This window comes from Pholis gunnellus (assembly GCF_910591455.1).
Source record: "Pholis gunnellus genome assembly, chromosome: 5".
In the NCBI taxonomy this organism is placed as follows: Eukaryota; Metazoa; Chordata; class Actinopteri; order Perciformes; family Pholidae; genus Pholis; species Pholis gunnellus.
In genome coordinates, this window is record NC_136531.1 from 20377497 (window position 1) to 20401474 (window position 23978).

General features: G+C 42.4%; 1 protein-coding gene across 4 annotated transcripts in view; it reads right to left on the minus strand.

Annotated features, from left to right (window-relative positions):
- LOC306695990 (protein kinase C alpha type-like) overlaps window positions 1–21527 on the minus strand; it is a 129691-nt gene extending 108164 nt beyond the window's left edge. For all 4 annotated transcript variants that reach the window (XM_079159462.1, XM_079159461.1, XM_079159460.1 and 1 more), the window contains exons 1-2: window positions 21249–21527; window positions 19432–19463 (exon numbers count right to left, since the gene is read on the minus strand). In XM_079159462.1, the coding sequence (XP_079015588.1) occupies window positions 19432–19463; window positions 21249–21415 (199 nt within the window). In that variant the 5' untranslated portion in view covers window positions 21416–21527. The remainder of the gene's footprint in view (window positions 1–19431; window positions 19464–21248) is intronic.
- Between the last annotated feature and the right edge of the window lie 2451 nt (window positions 21528–23978).

Sequence of the window (23978 nt, forward strand, 5' to 3'; positions counted from 1 at the left end):
ATATATATATATATATATATATATATATATATATATATATATATATATATATACGTACATGAACACACAATTCATTGGACACCTCTCATGGTTAAATAAACAGCTCAAACGTCTCACGCAGTATAGCATCTGTGACTCATTCCTAAATGCCAACCATCAAATGCTGACTCACAGTGTGGACGACAACAACGACGACAACAACAACAACAACAACAAGTGCTCTCATCTTGCTTTAGGAGTCTATTTGCTTTCTGTAAATCCACAAACACCAGAAAATGCTCCGTTATTCTGGGTCATCCAATGGCCACCCGATGTGAACAAACAGCCCATCAACACCAAGATGTGTGGAGTAGTAAAAATAACAGTAAATAGTAATACTAATAAATCATGTTTTTACCGTATTTCTAATTATTCGTGTTTTACGTTTTATGCCGTTAGGGTGCATTGTAGAGCTGTCCTCGACAGAAGAAATTGTTATTCGACTAATCGATGAGTTGATTCAGTTGACAGAATTGATTTGACAGAGTTTACCAGAGATGTGCTCATAAGTTTCTTGGAAATAAAAAATCTAGCGAGAAACAAGCATAAAAAAATGTTAGTCAACCAAGACCAAAACCACTGACGACTAATGGACTTGGAGGGGGCAGCCCTGGTGCATTGTCACAAATTTTCATATCAAATGAGGGGTTAATCATTGATATCACAAAAGCATCTTTACAATACAGGACAGGAGATAAAGGCAAAGAACAGATCCTCACATGCAGAGCAGGCAAGAGAGACAAACTGGACTAAACAGAAACACGATACAGGTCCACCTTCATCGATGAATTATCACTCCGTGCAGGGCTGCTGCAGCTACTCGTGTACCAAGTGGGACAAGGCTGACGAACTGCAAAGAATGTAGACGTACAAAATGGGCCCCAGATAGGTTGATGAAGGTCAGACAGCACAACAATGGAGAGTCAAACACATGACAACGGAGCGGATCGCACGGTAGATTCTTTCAAAATGTTTATTCCACACTGTGACTTGAGCTACAGTAAACGTGGTGGGTTTGTCAGTACTGATATCTTCTATGAGGCGATACAGTATCTGAGTGACCACATCTCTCTTCTTCAGTATAGAACAGGTGGTTTTCGGACATGTGTTGGAGTTGGTCCCTGTTGATGCTTTGACATTTGCTCTCAGTCCAAACAAACCTCGCCGCTGTTTCATTTGGAGAGCACAGAGACGCCGTTTCAGGCATCTTAGTGGTCATTTCATTCTTATGCTCCAGAGTTCAAACTGATTTCTCCCGGCCCGGCTGTTACAGCCACGTTGCCTGAAGCACAGTCATTCTGGGTGGATTGTTGCGTTGAGGATGGTGACTGCTACGTAGTTTTTTTGCGTATGACTGTCTGTCAGGCCATTGTTGAAGGCCTTGATGGACAAAATGTTGTCCCTTCGAACTCTGTGGAACTTGCAAAAACTCTCTTTTTGTTTGTTTGGGCAAAACTACCCGATTCATTGTGCTTTGATAACAATCCCTGGTATTACACTGAACACGCCAAAAACAAAAGAGATTTTAAGATTCTTGGATTTGTTGAAGCCCTCCAGTTCTTTGAAATATCCGAACAGAACATGGAATTGTCCCTCTAAAACCCTTTCTCCTCCTTTACTGAAGCTAGAGTAGCATTAAAGATGAGCTGCTGTGTGATAGACAGCCAGGCCATTTTTGATTGTGTTTTTTTTTTATGTTTACAGTATTACATCAGCTTAAAGTCACTTACATATCATGTTGTCTTTGAGCAAATGGATTATAAAGCACTTTGCAATCTGTGGCAGGATTAAGTAGGCATTTAGATGATCTATTAAAGGAACAAAGAGAACGTTTTAGAACAGGATTGTTTTTATTCTACCAACTGTGGCGGGGTTACCTATTTATACGCAGCAAAATGGAAAGGAATTTATATTGAACCTTTCCGTTTATGATGCGCTAAAAGCAACTGAGAACTGCAAAACAACTGAAGAGCAATAAGGAGAAGCATGGTCACGTGGTCAAAAGCGGTCTCATTTATTATCAGTGTATCAGTGATTTATCAGCTTCCTCCTCCACATCAGATCAAAGGCAAAGACGTCATGTAAGAAGAATCAATCCTGACTGGACGAAAAGTCATCAATAGATCATTAACTTGGGTGTTAATCATTTACTGTAGGATTCTGCACTGTTGAAAAGCTACTTTCTAATCCATATGATCAAAGTCAGTGCTGTGGAAACTGTTGGACCTTCCTTCCTGTGAGTGAGGTGTTAAAACCAATTTATCTACAGATAGACCGAGTCCAACAGCTTCATTCTCCAGAGTCGACATTTCACGTGACCTACTATATCAGTGTGACAGAGCCGATGGAGGATGCCGAGTATTGACACATAAGATTTAGTCTAATCCCTCACACTGAATGTTGCTCACTGTCTTCAGTGACAAATGTGATAGACTTGTATCAAACTAACAGCAACAGAGTGGATTTAATCCAAAATGCAAGAAAACACTAAACTCTGAACAGGCTGAATATTCATTACACTCTTGACGCATCGATTGACAGATGCTGTTTAATTAAGGTGAAGCTTAAGATGGAAAGCTAAGGATCAGTACTTCTATAATTAGAAAAAAAGAGAATTTCCTAATTAGGGCTGCAACTTTATGATTATTACCACTGTTTATTAAGCTCTTGATTCTTTTTTTGATTAGATTAATGGAAGATGACGCCCTCAAATGTCTTGTTTTGTTCACAACTCATATTGTATAGTATAAGATGTTCAGTTTACTGTCACAGAGGAGGAAAAGCAACCAGAATATATTTGCAATTAAGTAGCTGGAATCATTAAAAATCTAGATCAATATAGTTGCTACTAATCGATTAATCGTTGCAGCTCTCATTGTTAGATCAGGCTTCAGTTTGAACTTTAAAAATCAAGGGAAAAGTCAGCTAGTGACGTGATTTGGTCACCGACTGTCAAAACATACAGAAAACAATTCCACAATACGTCTTGATACAGGCTTGTGACAGAGGCTGTGAAACCTCAAGGTGGAGGCTTTATTGTATTCTGGTTATATTCAGTCCTTTCAGCCTTGCATTTCTTCTGACTTGCACACGCTGTTCCTTCTGTTTACCATATTGGCATTTCGTAAATGCTGCCAACGATATCTGCATTGGTCTCTCACCGGCCAATTTGGAAAAACTGAACAATCTCAGCGCTTAAGGAAATGATCTGGTTTCTCTATTTCAGCCGGTGACATTCAGAGCGGTGTTTTTTTAATCTTGGGTGAGTTAACCACACATTCCACCTTGTGTTGGGCAAATACCACCTATGCAAAATCCATCACATATTTTCCTGTCCTCACGCAGAGAGGTTGATTTGAACCAGATTTGAGTGTGACAGCCAGCAGAGGGTGAGGGCTTATCAGCAGAGGGTCTGACAATGGACGTTTGGCTGTTTCATTCCTGTAATTTCACACGACATGAGTGCGTTTGCGTGACGAAGCATTGTCTGCAGACAAGAGACGAAGTAAATTACTGGCACAAGGCGATCCGCCTCTTCTTCCACATATTGACGACGAAAAGGTGAACACACACAATGGTGAGAGGAAATAATGACGCAATGTGCTGACGGGTATTTCACTGATAACCAGGAGAAGTGTTTTACCCTGCTACCAGGGCAACAGCCCTTTTCCAAGATAGGGATAAACAAGTGTATGTGGACCACAAATGTAGTCTCTGCTCCGTTTCTCAGTGAACTGATCCTATTGAGAGAGTTATCGCAAGTGTACGTTATGTAATTTAACATGACCCATGGTACTACTTTTAAATCTCATTAGTCGGGCGTATGCCATTGAGAGACAGGAAGTCTTGACAATAGCTGGAAGGCATGAAAAACTATACACAGAAAAAGGCCTGAAAACAACGGTTTCATTTCCACGTTGTGAAATGCAATTCAATTATATTTCATGGACACATTCTTGACATTTTCACTGTTGAAAACATCTCGGTTGCAGTGAAAGGGATCTTTGTGTGACTAGGGTCAAAAAAACATCTCACCAGGTCGCCAACCCGTGTAATCATCGTTTTGTCCTTCGTACAAACCCTTCCAGAACTCGGCCATTAGATAATGCCATTATCACAACAAAACTCAGGGCAATTAAATGCAGATTACGCTGTAATTCAGAGCCTGGTGCATTAGTCTGTGCTCCATCACGGAGCTATCTAATACACCTCTAATGCATTCAGACAGTAATATCCCTCTCTAATCCTTGGTAATGTTCGGTGCTGCACCTCCCCATGGATTAAACAAACCCTCTCAGTTTTAAAAGCATTCTGATCCGCAAGCCAAAGCGGCGTGCACCTCTGGAAGGTACACCTTTTATTAAGTTGAATCCATGCCTCTCAGACAAGCAGCGTATTTACAAATGTGCATTATTCCCTCAGGAATAGTCTGCCAGGTGTAAATGTAGGTCAGCCAGAGTTGAACCAGTTCATTCCTCCATCGATGAAGGCTATTGAATTGTGTTGTGGTCGACAGAATCGGAGAAAATTATTTTCTGTACAACATGTCGACATGTTTTCACATACATAGTGAGGTCTTTAATCTCCCACAAACCTCTTCTGAGGTTCAGAAAGAATAAAGAGAGATAAAAGAGATATGAAGGGGAGCTCAAATCGCCGCGCAACGGTTGTCACGATGCGCAATAAAATCCGATATTGTCCCATTTCTATCTGGTTGACTGCACATAACCTGTCCTTGTCCATGGTGTATTTATCTGAGAATCTGAGAATTATTACAGCTGTTCTGATTGCATTGCAGATCAGTATCCTTTGAGCTGCAGTGTGCCCTTAATGTTCAACTTAATGTTAAATACGTAAGCGCCCAACAAAAGCTGCTTTTGCTTTAAAAAATAATAAAAAATGTAAAGAGGATACTATTCCTCCAAGATTATACAATGTACAACCTTCAGCAACTCAATATGACTGACAAACTGTTTAATCTTATGTGCTGTTACTGTGCAGCCAGGGAAAATCAGATTTCAAATACTGCTGCTCTGTTTAAAAGTAGAACCATTGTAAAGAGTATTATGATAGCTTTCATTGCTTGTCATTGTCAGTTTAATTCTGATGGGGATAATTGACTCAACATTGTCCAGCGCTTTCTATTGCTGTATTTCGTATTCCTCTTATGCAGCATTTATAATTTAATGACTAGTCTTTCATATTTTGCTGGATGTTGCCCCAAAAGTCCAAAAAGGAAATGGAAGCACAAATCTGATGCTTGTGACTTTTGTTTAACACCGGGGAATTGTTCGGTTTTTGAAATGTTTGCATTTCACCGCCACAACATAACAAAGTGTCTGTAAGGACGCATCTCAACCCGTAATGACGACGCTTAGGAGCCAGAGAAATCCAATTGTTCCTTCAGCCGGAAGCATTACCGGGAGCCTTGTTATGACTCCATGCTCGTGTTTCCTCTGAGTCACACTGTCCTACTCATAATCTGTATAAACAGAATGACAGAGACATAAACATACAGACAGGGAACGTCTACCAGTTGTAAATAAAAGGCTTAACATATATTATCTACAAGAGCAAACAGAGTTGCCGTCCTCACGATCCAGCAGCACGCTGTCCGTACAGCTGAAGTGCTGAGAACGAAGACAAGGCACCTGATCTGCATCAGAACCAAAACACAACATGACCAAAGCATTGTAATGAACACTCACATCAGCAGTTATATGAAGTGTTCTAGACTCTTTCACAGCCGACGCCATCAAAAATATGCGTGCCCATGTCGGCCGGGGAAGCGGCGCTTTGCCCCGGACATCCAGACGAGGGAACAAGCTGTCAACCCTGAATTCAAACTGTAACTTGGTGAAGAAACGTGGTTATCAGAATACATTTTTCCAACAGCGGACTCAAGTTTAATCCTGACAGGATCACAACCTTTTCACAGTCACAAAAACAACAAAACAAAGCTATTAAAACATGTTGACTATCGCTGGACTAACCACAAATGGTTGCATTTGGGGCGCCCATTTAAAAAACAAATATATATATATATATATATATATACACACTGTATATATACAGTATATGTATATACACATGGCCACTAAATTATGGGCGACTTGCTAATGTATTCTACCCACTCACTAATAGCACACTGATCTTAAAAGTCAACTTGTTTAGCTTGTATTCGCCATCTTTGGTGGTAATGCCCTTGCATAGCTTGACAGGCTATGGTACTCAGTCGTACTTCAGTTACTAAACTGCGTTCAACCACTTATGTACATCATCATTGATCAAAAACTGTAAAAGGGTGTATAGATTCTAGATTCTTTTATCCAACAATTCTGTAATTAAAAAGGTATATCTCAGAAGAATCACTCTTTTATGAATTCATGTGAATAATAATCACAAGGTGTCGGCCTGCGAGTTTCTAACTAGTTTGCCGCGACTTCAGTGAGCAATACAAACTCGAGGGAGGAGAGCAGACAGAGAGAGAATGAGAGATACAGATCCTTCCTCTTCAGGCAAATATGACATTGTTGAGCTAAAAATACAGACTTTGGATTTCTTTCAGTCGCTATGTGGCGTAGATTTCAATGCTTCATTTGTTGGGTTGGAAACCGAAAGTCTTTTAAAGTCCAGATGGGAAAGCGATCAGTCTGCAGGACTTTTGGATGAAACTGCAGTTTTCACACAGATTTCCGTTTCACTGCATCCAAGGCCTGAGTATAATGGAATGAGCATGATACTTCTTGTTATTTGACCCAAGGAATGATTGACTGGAGCAAATCATCACTGCGCAGGTTTTGTTTCAGATAACACACACATGTGTGGGCTGGGTTCTTTGTTACATGGGGACTTTATAGGAACTTATATTGCATTTGCTATCAAAAGTCCTATCATGCAAACGGGTTGATACACAGACTGTTTGACAAATTTTGCTTTCAGTTCCAAACTTGTCTCACGCATCATAATATGCGTCCACCTGTATTTTTTTTTTTGTATTGTTCAGTATCTTACAGTATATTGGATGAAGTGTATTGATTTGTACTGTACAAGTGAAATCATCCCAGAAGAAAATGAAAGTGATCAAATATGACAATAATAGCAAACCAGGCCATATGCTTACTCTGCTTATGGATTAAGTTGACAGCCATCGCTGACCACTCTCAGGGAGCAGATGTTGATACACAGGCCTTTAATGACACTTTTAATATCTTAAAACCGTTCTGTGTGTGTGTGTGTGTGTGTGTGTGTGTGTGTGTGTGTGTGTGTGTGTGTGTGTGTATTTATTTGTGTGAACCGGAGCAAACTAATACAGCAGAATGGACTGTATTAGTCTGTACTGTGCATTTGGTCAAACAGGCTTAGCAACTCACATGCAGCTGTAAATACTGATGATGATGATGATGATGATGGAGATGATAGAGCCCAATGAAATGCATCATCATCATCTAGATTATTCAGTACGCTGTAATCCATGGAGGGCCTTCAGCGCAACTGATGGCAGCAATCTGGCACTTTTTCTCCGGTATAATGTACCGGGGGGGGGGGGGGGGGGGCTTCTTGATGTACCAGAAGCATTTCAGCAGGTTTCCAAACTGTGTTGAGGTTGAAAAAAAGTCTATAACAACTGCATATCTCTGCAGCTGTCAAGATCTAATGTAAAAAACAAGAGAGGCCGGAGGGAAACGAGCAGAGGTTCACAGTCATATGGTCCTATTTAACTTCACCTTATTGAAAGAGGAGACATTCACCTGTTTATGTGATACAACCCAAGTCCGTTGTTTTTGACTCAGCCATACCTAAAAGGAATTCCTTCTTCCATTTAGAACCCCTGCTCCCTGTCATCTCGCTGGTTCTTATTTTCAAAAGGAGAAGAAAACGGTAGTCCCCGCTTCGATTTTTTCTTTGTGTCTTCTCATCAAGCCTGCCCTTAAAAGCTGTTGAGATGAACTCAATCTATTAAAAGTAAATTCTACCCAACCTGCAGCTATAGATCCACAATGATAATGAAGACCGACCATGACCATTTAATCCCGAGATGTTGACCTGTGTGGATTTCTAAAGGGCACCAGGCATCGACGTAAAAGCGGCGCGCTAAAACTGCGGCTTTTATCTAATCGCAGAGGTCGACATGAGGTCTGCGTTAAATGGCAAGACCGACAATCCAGCTTAGGGGACACCATGCCCAGCCCAGAGGCCTACTTTGCTTGCGGGCAGATGTGGGATTTGTGACTTGTCGATGTTACAGCATCGATTAAGAGGTGAAGGGAAGGATTGTTCCCTGATGCAAACATCCAGACCAAAAGTTAATCCCAGCAAGCGGGAACACTTCATTCCACACAAAAAGGGTCTGAATAAGTGTTTTATTCCAATAAAAGCCACAATTAAGCTCCCATTATGCACCAGCTGAGTTACTCTTCTGCCCCTCAAAAGAATATCATCAACCATCTGAGAGCAGATTTAACAATGAAACCGTAGACACGGCTTTAATCATCTAAATGGACGATTTTAAGAACCATTACGACAGCTGCTCGGGTTATTTGAATAGGTCAAAATAGCCTAGCCACAACAAATAGATGCAATCTGAAAGGACATTGTGTATCTGCAGGGATAATGTGTGCCAACATGGGCTTCACAACAGCTACAGCGTATACCATTATGCATGCGCCTCATCTCCTTCAGATGGTTCCTACACTTCCTAGCATCCTAACCTGAATGCCTTTCAACAACACCCAAACGACTCGACAGGAACGTTGCATCCATATGTGAATGCGGAGAGAGCAACATATGGCAGTGATAGCACGGTTTGTGTCTGTGTTGCATTATGTAGTTAAGTACACCGTGCATGAATACTGCAGTAGTAAATCTCAGTCTCTTCTATGATGGATTCCTCCACGTGTGCTTGCTGAACACTGTTGCAAAACAGTGAGCCTCGGGAAAAAGAATTCTGCGTTAGTCCTCGGACGCACACTAAATAGTGCCACATGCTTTACGGTTGTTTGAAGGTTGTCACTTGTTTTATCAGCAAAGACATTACTGTGCTGGACCAATGAACTGGTTACAATTCCCCATGATAAACATGACAGAGCCCTGTAAAACTAGCCAGCCACAATAAATATCAACTCTAACCATTGCTGACAAGCTAAAGGGGGAATCACGATGAGTTGAGACGCACCACTTTGGCTCACTGCGCTGCATCTGCACGCTCTCAACCTGTTATGACCGGGCTGCCAAACGCTTCCTCCTGCAGGAGCTCAAGTTCCCGGAGCAGACACAGAGCAGACACCGCGACACGGAGCTGCTGGCAAGGCCCTCTCACTTGCACCTGACTCTACATGGGTACGCTGTCCATACCCATTTATTTTACATACACCAGTAGATGCGCACGCGCAATTGGTAGGGATTGATTTTAAACACGCGCATTCAAAATAAGTTGTGTTAGAATTGATAGCTGCTTGAAATGAACTTTGTAGTAATGTTGATGCTGCAGGAAGGGAAGGCAAAATCCAGAATGACAGTTTTGAGAGTAGAAAAGGGTTGATGTTGCATTCTGGCTTAAACACAATGTCACATCCAACAGAGGCTAGTAAATAATAGTCATTCCAACAGTGTTTCAGTAAAACACAGAACCACTCTTTGAGTCCACTCTAGTTATGTGTGAATTGCATAGGTGTTAGTTTTCCCTCTTTTAAAAATGTTCTTCTGAGTTTTTATTGAGTAGACACGGTGTAAGCTTCAATCCAAACACTTGTACTTGAAGGTAAAGGCTGGCGACATGGAGGCATACTCTCTCTCTAATATGCAACATTTATATTAATGCTCTCATAATTGCAAAGTCTATCATTCATAAAGCAATTCTTATTTCTCCAAAAAATCTATTATATTTATGTTTATTGCCAACTTTGTATCGGTGAAAAGGTCAAAATTGCACTAGTTACCATAAAACTTCATAGTTATAAACGTTATGTGTGTACACAATCACATTAAAGCTGGGGTAGGCGATGTTTTTGGAAGACGTCGTTGGGCAGACATTCCATAATAGCCTTGTAATCACATCGTAATCCAAGTGGTCTGAGAGACACCTTGACTTCTGCAAAGTGCCAAAGTGTTTGAAAGACGGAGAGAAAATGTTGGTAATAGTTTCGCTTTCTGCCAACCGTAGCCGAAGCCTCAAGGCTAAACACTCAAATCACAGTCCGTCATCTCAAAGGGCTTTACAGCAAAGGAAACATGAAGAATTGGCACTATATAACAGCATCGGTGTCACCATCAGGATCAGGATCATGTTTAAATGAATGACCAAACTTGTGTGCATAGCCCGTGTCTGGTGGGAGGGGCTTAGAGCAGAGGGGAAAGCTGCCTACCCCAGCTGTAAGTCAAGGCTATTCAAATCCAGTCACTTTCTTACTCAACAACGTAAAACTTGAAGTCTGCATTAAGGTTCAGATATTCCCCTACAGAATGCCTCAACAACAGGCAAAACCACGCATGCAGAAAAATGGTGGGAACAAATTGCAGGCCCAAAACAATTTGGACTGGATTTTGTGTTAAGCATTATAGAAAAGGCAAATTTACATGCAATACAAATCCAGTATTTGAGCCAAATCCAGCTGTAGCTGCGTCTTCCAACTGACAGAGAGACAGAGAGAGAGAGAGACAGACAGAGAGAGAGAGAGCGAGAGAGAGAGAGAGAGAGAGAGAGAGAGAGAGAGAGAGAGAGAAAGAAAACCTGACCATTCAAATTCCATGTGACATCAGCATGACAGCAGGGACATGGACGTCATCCCACCTGGGACTGCTCAGTCAGTTCCCTTCCTGCTCACAAATCCCCTGATCAAACTGTGAAACAGATTTTGGCTACATCATGACAGCATGCAATCAGGAACTGAAAAGGGCTCCATTATCTCATGACATGCAGGTGTCAGAGGCTGTATTTCCCTCCACGCAGGAGCCGTCCCGTGCCAAGAGACAAACAGATTTGCATCAACGTGTCGTCCAGGTCTCCATGGAACCCCAGAAGGTAATCTAATACAAACATCACAAACTCCATTTCAAATATTGACATATTTCACTGAACAGTAAAATCAATAATGATGATGAATGCTCATTTTGTAAGCACTGGGATTTACATATTACAACACAGTCCCTCTGGGCTGACAAATATCACAAACAGCAGCATTTTTTTCCTGTGAAAACACTTGCTTATATGGTGCCAAACACACAGGAGCTGTAAGGAATATGTTGAACACAACAGGGCATTTCCCCCAAACGCATGGTGGGAATTCAGCTGATAAATAATGCAGACCGCCATGATAGATTAGACTACTCTTAATGCAGCTGGTCTGAATTGATTGTCTTGAAACAGGAAGAGACGAAAGGCTTTCAGGGAAATTTAAGGCGGCCATTCAGCTCATTTTGGCAATGCTGTTTCTGATCAGGACCACGCTGCTGGCCAGCACCTCTAATTCACCTCCCAAACGTATCATTGAAGGCTTCATCCGGCTGAGGACATACTGTATGTCAGGAGTGACATTAAAACACGTCTGTTCCGTTCCATCAAAACACACTTAATTGGGGAATATTCAGGAGTCCGTGTCAAAGCACTCTACTTCACACAAACTAGTTGTCAGCAACTCGTAAACTTGTGCAACACGTCTTACATCAGTTTTACCGACAGTGAAACAGGTTGCACTTCTGCAAATCAACTCACATCAAATAATCCATTGGTGATTTAAAGCCCCCCCCCCCCTCCCCTCCCCCACATGGCTGAATATAGTCTGCTCAGCAATTGTTTTGTTGCTTCTTTTACAGCAGAACCACAATCTTTCTACAACCACACGGGAAGCGTAGTTCAGTTTAGTTTCAACTCTGAATAACTAGACAAAGATATGAAGGTGATAGCTAACATTGAAATGGTTATATTTGCAACATGGGCCAAAACCACGAGATATTTCTAACGGGTAGGACATATTTATTTGGCCTTAGACAACACTTGAGGTTAGTTTGTGCACAACAGACTTGTAGAATGACGGCACATTGAAGCTGTTCTGGAGGCTTGTATAGAAATATATGAAATATATATGTTATATAGAAACATAGAAGACATCTAATGCTGCTTTTTGATTTGCCACCCATCTGTATCTTTTCACTGCTCAGCTACTGCCATTGACTACCACCAAAAACACGTTTTTTTCCTGTGCTCAGAGCCCTTCTTCAGACCACCTCAGCTTTATACATTAGTTGTAAGGTAATGCTGCAGCCTGCTGCTCCTGCTTGTCCCATCGGTTTCTGGTGTCTCCACCTGAAGACTACATGAGAGGTGGCCAGCCAGTCAAAAATTAGCAGCGTCTAGTTAACAAGATCGTTGAGAGCTATTGTGACTTAAAGTGTTTCTGCTGCTGTTCATTTTCATCAGACCAGCCAGCTACAGAACTCAAAGCTTATGAAAGTTATCATTGATAGCAGTAGCTCACTGTCCAATTAAAGTTGGTTTAACAGTAATGCTGACTGTTTTTTTTTTTGTGCTAGTAGATCAAACAGCAGTGTGGACAGAAAATAATAGCTAGGAGTTGTTTTATCCACTTTCTATGGCGAACCTGAATCTGTGGTGGTGCTCCATTTACAGCTGGGGAGGCTTCAGGCCTACAAGCTTTTACTGCTGGGGATTTGCTGGAGCAGCGTTAAGTAATACAGGCCATATGTCTTCAGGCATCAGGGAGCACTATGCAGGTCATGGTCCTGATCACCGTCTATGATTTAAAGACGTCAAACACACCAGCAGTGACTGTAGTTTGTACAGGGTATGAGTCTCTCTCAGGGTGCATGGCAGACTTGTTCATTGGTAATGAGTCAAAGGAACAACATCAATATTGGGCTAACTGTTGGTTGATATTGGTGTTCCTCATCAGGAGACACCATCTACTGTTTATACGTGGCTCCGTTCAAAACAAGTTACTTTAGCTTGTAGTGATGACACCTTTATAGAAAAGTCTTTGAAATGATGGCAAATTAGAAATTAATAATAGAAATGTATTTATATTAAAGGTTAATTAGATTGTTTATTTTTTGTTCATGAGCAGTAGATTGTCTTGCACCTGTTTCTGCACTATTTTAACTGTGTCAGTTTACTGCGCTGTCTTTCCCATTTGTCTTCCTTTTGAACTAACTAGACTGGATACGTGAATGTACTTCTGTTTTCTAAGCATACAAGACAAAAACGTGGCGATCATTGGGGTAAAATAGTCTATGCAGTGTATGATGGATGCACATTTATGTAGGAGGAAGAAATATTGAACAACGTCTTCCACATACTCCAAATAAGTTGCTAACATCTGCAGAACTGCCGAGGAAGTGCGTGTCCCCCACAAAGCCCTTATGTAATCACACATTGGCCATCTAAAGACATAAACAGAACCTGCTCTATGCATTGCAGTGCGTCTCTTGAAGTCCCCGGGGAGCAACTCTAAATATAGCCTCAGTTGAACTTTGGCCCCTTCCCTCTCTATCTCATAAACACACACACACACACACACACACACACACACATATTTGCCATGATGCCTCTTCTCTTCTCTGCTCCATTCAAAAGGTCTCTAAATCGTGTATCTTGATGAAAGTTAACTATATGAGAAGAAAACCCATATCAAACCAAATCCCCATCTGCTATTTCCCTCTGCTTTACCTAGATGTGATGGAGGGATTCGATATGTGGGAGTGTGTGTGTGTGTGTACAAAGAGAGAAAGAAAGTGGCCACGTAGGAGCAGCCCCATGAGCAGAGAGCACTGCTGAGGGCAGATTTCTGGCTGTGAGCCCAATAAATGACAGAGAAACAAGTAGAAAGACAGATGAAAGGAGAAGGAATGGAGAAACTATAAAAGCTGCGTGAACAAAATGCAGCTGTTAGCATCAAAGCTGTTAGCAATTAATCTGTTTCTTTGTTGTAAGCATACCGCCGCTTTACAGCAGAGAGGAAGGCATGAACGTAGGCAAGGCCAGTCGGCCAGATGCAGCAGGATGGCCTGCGGTCTCATGGCTCAGGGCTTATGAGAATCCCAGGACCACGGTCAACAGTTTCATGTGTCTGTCACAGGCCATTTCTTCTCAGAATAATTTGTTGGAGGCCAAATAACGGCATGAAAAAGAGGGTTTAAGGCTTTCATACCTGAAACTGTGACAATAATGAAAAGACGGAGCTCCAGCTCTGCCCGTTTTTGTTAAAAGTTTGCATCACTTCCCCATATTTGTGTGGGCAAATAAATCAACAACCAAACACACACATTGCTAACAGAAAGCTGGAGAAAGTTTTCTGTGGAACTAATTGAAATTCATTTTTAGCAAGGCCAGAATCTGGAGGGGCACTTATGAAAATCATAACAGTCCCGCTGGACTTCAAAGTTTCATCACTGAGAGTTTTAACGCTGGCTAGTTTCCTGCTCGCTGCTATTACACCACCAAATGAATATAACTGTGCTCCATTGGATGAAAGACACTCAGGACATTACTCCTGAAAAATAAGCTGTGGTACTGTCATCTATTTGAATAACTCTGTGTGTACTAGTGATGTAACTTTTTTTTGTTAACGCAAGTAGCTGCTTGGCTACTAAACTGCAGAGATACACTATTTCCAGTAATGTCACCGTAAAAGCATTACTCGCTGAGGCACACATCAGCGTGGTTTATCTCAGGCCACCTGAGGTTGAAATTGTAATAAACCATCATGAAAAGATGGACTTTATTACAGGCTGTGTAACTCCCTGGAGAAATAAAAGCAAGAACCGATGTATCACTGTCTGTATGACCAACAAATCTGCCGAGCTGTAGCTGTGGCGCCGTCAGATGCTGGCTGCCGATTAGGTCTCGATGTCTTCATACATCACAATTTACAGTCACCGGTCAACACTCATGTGTGCACAATCTGCCTCGTGTTCCTGGCCACCATGGACACTGCAAGGGTGCTGAACCTTCGGCATTATAAGCAGGCTTCTAACGCAGCTCAGATGAAGCAGAAAAAAAAAAAACATTGTCCGAGAAGCGTGTGCTGTTTGAGCAAATTGACATGGGGAGATGAAACCAAAATGAGCAGCTACAGCGGAATGTGAGTGCCAGCCTGCAGAGACAGACACGGCGGCCACTCCAAGTTTACCTTTCCATGGCCTGTCAACTGGGGCCTTGTTGGAATGACACAGTGGCGGATGTGTACTAGGATGCTCCGGTTACTGTCCAAACACTGCACAGCACGAGGTAAACAAAGACACTGTGTATTGATGGGATTTGGCGGGTGAAGCCTGCCTTACATCCAGGACTTGTACATCTCCAGAGGCAGGAAACATCACCGCGGACCCATCACAACCTGGACACAACCTGTTCCAACTCCTCCCCTCTGGTAGGTGCTACAGAGCACTGTACAACCAGACACCGGAACAGCTTCTTTCCACTGGCCGTCACTCTCATGAACACTGAATCAGTCATACTGTGTCAGAAACAAATCCCTGTGCAATAATCCGGTACCTATATATTCTAAATTATATATATATATATATATATGTGTGTACATATTTCACCTTTTTCATGTACATAAAGTATTCTGTTTCCATATTTAGTCAAGCATCCTTGCACTTTTATCTCCATTTCATTGTCGTTGCTTTTTAACCGGTTGGTTAGAATTGTTTTTGGATTCTCACAACAGAAAAATACAATCGTGACGAATGACAACTGCATTTAGCTAGCAGGGTACAACAGGGGTCAAAAATCCATCACCATCAAGTAGTCTTCTCTCTCGGGAGGCAACAGAAATACTTATTAGCTTCCTTTCTGGAACTTTGGAAGGCCTCGAGGCATCTATAGTCGGCCAATAAACATCCAATGCACTGGGGAACTCAGAGGTTCTTCTCGAGGAGCCGTCAAGCGAGCACAAATCCATCAGAAGCGTCTACACTCTAGAAGTGATCTGTTACGAGTAGTGGTGCAACGGATCATGAAACTCTCGGTTCGGGTCGTATCACGGATCAGAGTCACGGATCGGATCAGCACATAAGAAAAAGGGGAGTATATATAACTTTGATCATGTTTTTTTTGCGGCCCTCGGCGTGAAGGTGCGTAGCACCAAGGCTTCACAAGTTGCCGCAGCACCTGGTCATGCACCACTGAATTTTTGTAACTAGACCCACGTCACGGTATAAAGGTAAACAGGCTTAAATCAAGATTTCCTGCTTCATATCTCGTTAAATGGAGTAAAAAAACCTGTAATTAATCAAATCTGAAATAGGATCGATGCTGTGGGTGGCAGGGCACAAAGGCTTCAAGATACCAACTCCATCCTGTTTCGAAAAGTCACCTTGTGGCAGAAATCCTGGATTAGCGAGACAATCTGGAGCAAGGAATGAATATTACACTCACACTTCTTTCAATAGAGGGTGTCTCTGAAGAAGGCACTTGACCCCCAAACACTGAAAGAGGGATGCTCAGTGGCCGACAGAAGCATGTCGCTCGCTATGAATATGTTTGGCTGAATGAAGGTGAGGCTACAGGAAAAGCATTACACTGTCGGCTTAACCCTCCGCAAATCAGAACCCGGAGAGATGAAGACCAAAATGAGAAACCCTAACCCCCAACCCAGGCCCACGGGATCTGAACAGTGAATGTGCTGAGCGTACGGATTGCCCGGCTGTATTATAATGTCAACTAAACTAATTTGAGATACCCTGCTGCACCAGAGCCTTGAAATAAGACTCCAGAGGAAAAGTAGCCAGGTGAAGACAGAGAGACGGACGGACGGACAGTTCACAATGCAGATAGCATCTAAAGCTGGCTACTGATAGGCTTGTTTGTTTCCACAACATTAACTCTCTTTAAAATGAACTCTGCTCTAATGTTTCATTTACAAGTGTCATTTTAACATTTCTTCCACTTGCATCAAAATAACTCCATGATCAACACAATTACTTCCTGGATTAATTAACTCATTATTTGGTCCATAAAATGCCAGAAAAGTGTGAAAGCTGCGAAATGTTTAAAAAAGGCCCGAGATGACATAATTAAATTGCTAGATTTTTGTCAAAGAACAATGCAAACCCCAAAGATATGACTTCTTTTTTTTTAACAGATATAGCAGCCTATAGAAGGTAATGATTACTAAACTATCGATTTGAAATCTTAAGTAGAAACGTTATGTACTTACGTTATGTCTTTGTGTGTTTTTATACATATCCGATCCCAAAATGTTCTCAAAAATAACCACACACGAGCAACACATTTAACGAGCTTCAATGTGTGCAACAAAATCTCGGATTACGATTTCAAGCTCACAATAAACTACACGTGTGATGTGATACGGTGCCGCCCACCCTATTCTTAGAAAAGAGACATTTGCAGGGCTGAAAATGAAATGTCACTCTTGTTAGAGAAAGGCCACTCTCCGGTTTATTACTTTGTCACTTCAAGTAGTGGCTGAGAGGCTCGCTGGCTCTGCTGGAGCGCTCGACCCTCATTTTCTAGAAGCTTAAGTTGAATAATTAATGGCTAAACAGATATTATAAAGTCGGGTGGGAGGGCTTTTTTTCTTTTTGAATAGCTGCAATGGCCTTCATCTTGATAAGGCACGCATTATTTATGGTGGAAGAAGAAGGAGCGGTCAGCTTTTGAGCCGTCGGTCCTCTCTCCCACCGTCTCTCTGACGTCCTGCTAATCCTTCAGCTCATCGTCTCCTGTGTGAAAAGCATGCAGCGGGTAAAACGAGGCAGGATGGAAATGACAACGCGCCGCTAAAGCTGAGGAAGAAGGGGGAGGTCGGCGGACACGCTGACGATAATCATGCATAAACATGTTAGGCTGTCAACACTCCCGACACCTTGGACTGACTCATTACGGATCCCGGTTTCACCCAAGGGGGAGCAAATACTAGAGAGCAGACTGCATGCCACCTCTAGGAGAGGAGATCACACAGAAGAGTGGGTGTTGGGGCTTGTAGTAGTCAACATGCATGTGCCTACGAAGCACCTAAATGTATTCGTACGATGATTGGGAAGATCTCAAGGAAGCAGCTTCTGAGTCATTGAGATCGAAGGCCTTGCGAAGTGTTTATCTTTAAGAGAGAGAGAGAGAGAGAGAGAGAGAGAGAGAGAGAGAGAGAGAGAGAGAGAGAGAGAGAGAGAGAGTGTCTTCTGTTCTGTTCTGGATGCTTTCTTTTTTACTCTGGTGAAATATGTCACACTTTCAACACACTTGCTACAGATGACATCTGATCATAAGTGGTACTGCCTCGGCTCTCGGAACCAAGAGATGACACGTGTAAAACAAATGCCTGTGATCAAATATTTAAGTAGGAAGATTTTTAAAGCCAGTGTGTCCAGAATGTCAAAGTGACTTTTTTTTTTGGTCCGTGCACACACCTGGAAAAGACTGAACTCCAGATCAGCGACGGCCATGCTGAAGGCTGACTTTTGGAATCTTTTAGCGCTAAAACAACATGAAAGACTTTATGTCTGAGTGCAACATCAGCTTAACATCATCTGCACCGTTAACCTGGGCACTCTCCATCAGAGTCCGACTTTGGCAAGCCCCAACGTTTCCACATTAGATGAGGAATTCTGAGAGTCGGTGCATGCTGAAGCTCAACACGGCGGGTTGACGGGAAATACACCTTCAGTGACGCTTTTGATTTGGGGGGGGGGGGGCGAGGTGGGGAACTAGATGTGTCCGTAATCCCACATAGAGGTGTCAAAAAAAAACAGTCTCACCCGTCGTTCAGCTCACACCATTTCTAACAAAACACACTTTCATTCGGCTCTTTTTTGCCAAACTGTTCTCTACCTGTAGTCAGTAGTTAACAAGCTTCACTTATTAGGAGGCACTTTATTGACAGATAAACGGCTGAATAGCACATTCAATTCCAATTACCACTGTGTTAATTAACATTTTAAATGGGATTCAGCACCGTGCCAAAAGCTCAAAAGAACTAGACTCCGTAATAAACAAACCTCTGGTTCTACGCTGCTTGCTAAATAATAATAAAAAAAAACACCACAATGTTGTTCAAGGCTCATTTCATTCAGGCCACCTGATTTAGATACAGTATGGCCACAATAACACTGCCCTAACTGTGGGTAAACAAATAATGCCGAGCTTGCGAAAAAAGCAAAACAAATCGAGACGCTGTTTCTCGGCATCTTCGTCGCAGGTCAGCGGTAGAACCGGAGACTTGCTCCCAGAACAAATGGGTCGATGCGGCGGTTCATGTGGCAGACGTTCCAACAGACGGAGTACATGTCCAGAAGCAGACAAATGCCTACACTCAACACACTTAACACACTCTGCATGTCTCACACACACGTGGTCAGGGTCTCATTACATGTGAATGATGTCAGATGTCAGATGTCAGTCAATTATGCATTTACCTTGGCACTGGAATCCTTGTTTTCCAAACCCCCTGTGAAAGCAAAGAAGACTGAATTAAATGGTTGTCTTACTCTTCCTCACTCACACGTACACCAACACAGAAAATCCGTTCATTCATTCATTCACACCAGACACGGGGTGTTTCATCATGTGCTTCTGCTGTTGAGCTTTTTCATATTTAGCTGGTAGCATTTCTTGTCATCTCACCAGTCAAATGAATATTTCAGAACACATCATACTCTCAACGACTCCTGTAGCGACACGCCACACCGAAAATATGTGGACACTCCCGCAGTCTTTCATGGTTTGGGAAAAGCCCCTTAGTTCTAATGAAGTAACTTATTAATGCTAAAGAACACAGTGACATTTTGGAAAACGGTGCGCTTCAGAGAAGGCCCAACAGCAGGGTCCATAAAGAGTTTCTGAGTTTGCCCCAGTTGTAACTTGACGGGCCGTGCGAAACCCTGACTTCAACCCCATCCAGCATCTTTGGGATGAACAGAAACACCGCCGGTAAGCCGCGCCTTACCGGCCAACATCATTGTCTGCCTCACGGATGCTATCGCGGCTGAATGGCAACAATTCACCGCAGCCTGGTTCCAAAATATCACAGAAAGCCTACATACTTTTGGCCATACAGTGAAGCATAAAGACGCTCCCTTCTGAAATCTAGAAAACCGAGCAACAGGTTGTTGCCTCAAAGTTATGCGTTGAGCTTTTGTTTTGCTAAGGAGTGAGCGTCGGTAGGGCAAAGGTCACGCTGGAACACTACCGGCAATAAAGGGCCTGAGATGACACTCGCACCTGGAAGAGCACAGGACGGTAAACTACCGGGACTGTCTTGCGTACTCTCAAAACGTATGTTTTGTCAGACTTTCCAAATGCTTTGTGTCACCAATGGAGAGAATTGCAGCATAAAAAGGCAACACCTCTGCAGGTCACGGCCCACTTCAAGTGTGCTTCAACTGAACCACAGGTGCACATGTTGAGCCATTTCTCTGCAGTGTTGGTGAAGCGCCTCCTTAAAATCCAGCCAGTGAGCAGCAACACGAGAGCTTTTTAGCAATACATGCTCCATTTGTTCCCCTACAGTGTAAAAAAAAAAAAAAACAGGACGGAAGGCTTTAGTAGCTCGACTCAATGCCAGGAAGGGGGAACATATTAGTCATCCAAAGACTTTGATCAGGTCCAATCTGAGCACTTTCACAGCAGTAATGCGGTGGGGGAAGACAACAAGAAAAGTGGACTTTTAACAGTTGTCATATAGTTGCCTCTCGAGACTGACACATTGCCAATAATGCAGAAATGTGTCCATTTATGTTTGTGCAACATTGATGCTGTTCTCACAAAAGGGGTTACTGGGGCCACTTAGTCACACAAAGATGAAAATTGCCGCCGTTTCCCACTGGGTTTCTTTTTTTTCCCCCACTTACAGAATGTATTCTAAATCCACAACCCTAAACATAAGTGTAACTCCCTCTCCTGCAAACACTTATTGTGCCAGTGCTACACTAATAACATAAACAACAGAATAACTCCTCCTATATGGGATTGCTTGGGACAAAATCTCATAAAGTGGGTTCCCTGGAGGAAAATCCACTCGGGAGGAGGAAAAAACTGACGACTTTGTGACAAACGTGTCCGGGTCACTTCAACTCTTGCAGGAGAAGTGTAGGTCGCATGATTAAGAAGGGAAAACTTAGCATGAAGTTGGGTTGCATCATCGAGCATACTCGACTGAAGTTACCAATATGCAACAGGCAGCAGTCAGGAGGAGGAGGTGGGGGGGGGTGGAGGTGGGAGACGGGAGGCTTACCAGATGAAGTCGGTGCAGTGGCTGCAGAAAGTCGGCTGCTTGAAGAACCTGGCTGTGAATTTGTGGTTCTTCACTTCGTGGACGTTTTTTTGCCTCAGAGCACCTTTGCGAGCGAACCTGTTCGCCACGTCCGCGGTGGACGACTCGTTTGAATTTACATCAGCCATGTCCTCCCTTACAAACAACGCAACGCTACAGCTTCGGTCTTGCTGTCTTGAAGTGTTTCCCGGTCCGTTTAGAGGCGCAGCCTTCAGTGTCGAGCCAGCAGAGCGCAGGGCGTCGGTCTTCACCGGAGACACTGTACTTACTGTCTGAGGGCTTTCCCTGCCTGCAGTCTCCACTGACAGCTCAGCACGCTGCCAAGCTAGCCACAGCGGGAAGGTTCTACATCCGGTCCGTACCTTCGAAATAAAAGTATTTTCTGTTTTCTACAAAATACCCTGCTACACATTTCACACCAAGCTGGTGCATGCCCAGGATGACTACAGTTTGTTGAAAAGTGACAGCAAAGTTGATAAACAAGACAGTAGCTCTGATTTTATAAATAGCTTTCGGAGGGGCATGAGTTTCAGTCAGTGAAAAACGTTGTAGCGTATAGTGAATAGGATTCTCAATCCTGAATTCAGCTGCTGAACTGGACCTGACACCGATTGGATCAATACAAAAAAATAATTTGTATGGGTCATTTTTTCCTAAATATTAATGTTAATCAATATTATGGTCAAGCCTTTTTTTGTGCAGGAATTAGTCTACACCAGCAACTGTGCAACATAAAAGAGATGCCCTGCAATGACTTATTTTGATTTTATGATCATATATAAAATGATGATGACATTTTTAAAGGCTGTGTTTGAGCGTGCACCCCATTTGTATCAAACAAGTTAGACAAAATATTCACCTCTCAGTATTAGGCAAGCGCACCACAAACCACAGGCCATAAAGTTGAAACAACAGATCTCTTAAACAGTTATATATCCTTAGTGAAGGTAGGATTTATTACAGGGCTTTGGGCTGCATTACCTTCAGCCACCTAATAAACTGAGTGTAAAATACACAAGTGTCCTCAGTGTAGCCCTGTATCTGTGCCGCCTTTAATCTCTCAAAGGGCTTCGTGATCCATTTGCTGTCAAACAATACATGAAAGCGACAGCTACCAACCTTCATCGGAAAGAACACATGAAACATTTCTGCATATTAAGTCTTCTACTATTAAAAAGTACTGTAGATCATATTCACAAGTTCAGCTCCTTGGAGGAATTTAACTAGCAACCTTCAAGTCATAAACAGGAATCTCTAAATTGCAAGATTATTTCTGAGGTCTTCTGAAGTCTGCAGTGGACGTTAAAACAATGGGTTTTTGGCCAAATTAGCAGATATCCTTTGCATATCATCCTAGTTCCAAGCCTGTGGAGCAATACCTTTCAGTCAATCCAAACGCCAGAGAGAGCACGCTTCTGTCTTTAAAGCCTACTTTAAGCTATTTTATTTCTAAGACACACTTCCTTCTCGTGGTCCGAGTAGGTCATATCTTCGTGTAACTTGACGCTGCTCCTCGCCGCTTCCTCCTTTTCAATCCGGCTGATGTCACGCTTCAGAGCAGGGCCCGCTTTGGAAAGGGGCCCCTCGTCCCGGGTCAGAATTTTGAATGTGGAGCGTCCTCGTGTGGAAACATGGCGTATTACACATGTATAACCGCTCTGCAGAAATTGGTATGAACAAATGCTCAGTTCGGCGACATAAGCATAAATACAGATCCAGTTGTTGTGTTTGAGTCGCTTCAACTTATTTTGTGTTCATGTGTTTCACAATGCTCAGCCTGGACGTGTTTGTGATGCATCTATAATAAAAGAGCAACCTCTTCATAATTAATTGTTGCTTTACATAGAGAAAACATTGGATAATGATGAGATCACCACTGTAGACCAACTGTCTCCATCTTTTCACATGTTCACAAACATTGCCGTGTATCTAGTCCTTTAAAACCACAATTTATAAAACAAAAACCAGATGGTTTTAGTTTCCATTTAAGCCGTTTGTCTCTGATAATGTGCTTCATTGTGTCGATTGTTCTTAGATCTCTTGCTGTTGTTATGAATATGTCTGGATTCCTCGTTCACACACACACACCACTGCAGGTGGTTGGTGTTTCGGCTGGAATTAAATTCTTGGCCATTTTGGATCATTTTCTCACAGCTGTCTCACAGTTCACCAGCTCTTTTGACCTACTTGCTATCTCTGAAACTTTACCAATCCCCTCAGGTTCACTGACCAGCAGAGCAGCCTAACCATCTCCACCCCTCTCATGCAAAAGACAAATATGTGCAGATTAAATCAGATTAGATAAACCAGATGTGCTTTTCCCGGAAAGCATATGATTTTGGGCTCAAATCAATCTAAAACAGAAAGAACAAGAGCTTTTTTATCTGTCAGTGACATGATGTGTATTTCATTCAAATAATGAATCTGCTTAGTTGAACCAACAGCAGTATTACTCCTCAACAAATCCTTTGACCTAGTTAGGTATTGCATCATTTCAGTGATTGTGGTTCTGCAGGTCACAGTTTTTTTGTCTTTTTTTTTATTAGACTGCCTTCTTTTCTTAAACTTTCTCTAAACCTGTACTTCTTAAATGTTTCTAATTTAAACAAAAAGCAACTATTTGTAAACCCCAGCTAGAGTAGGCTACATACACAGTGTTGTTTCTCTGCTTCATTAGAGCAAACTCTCATT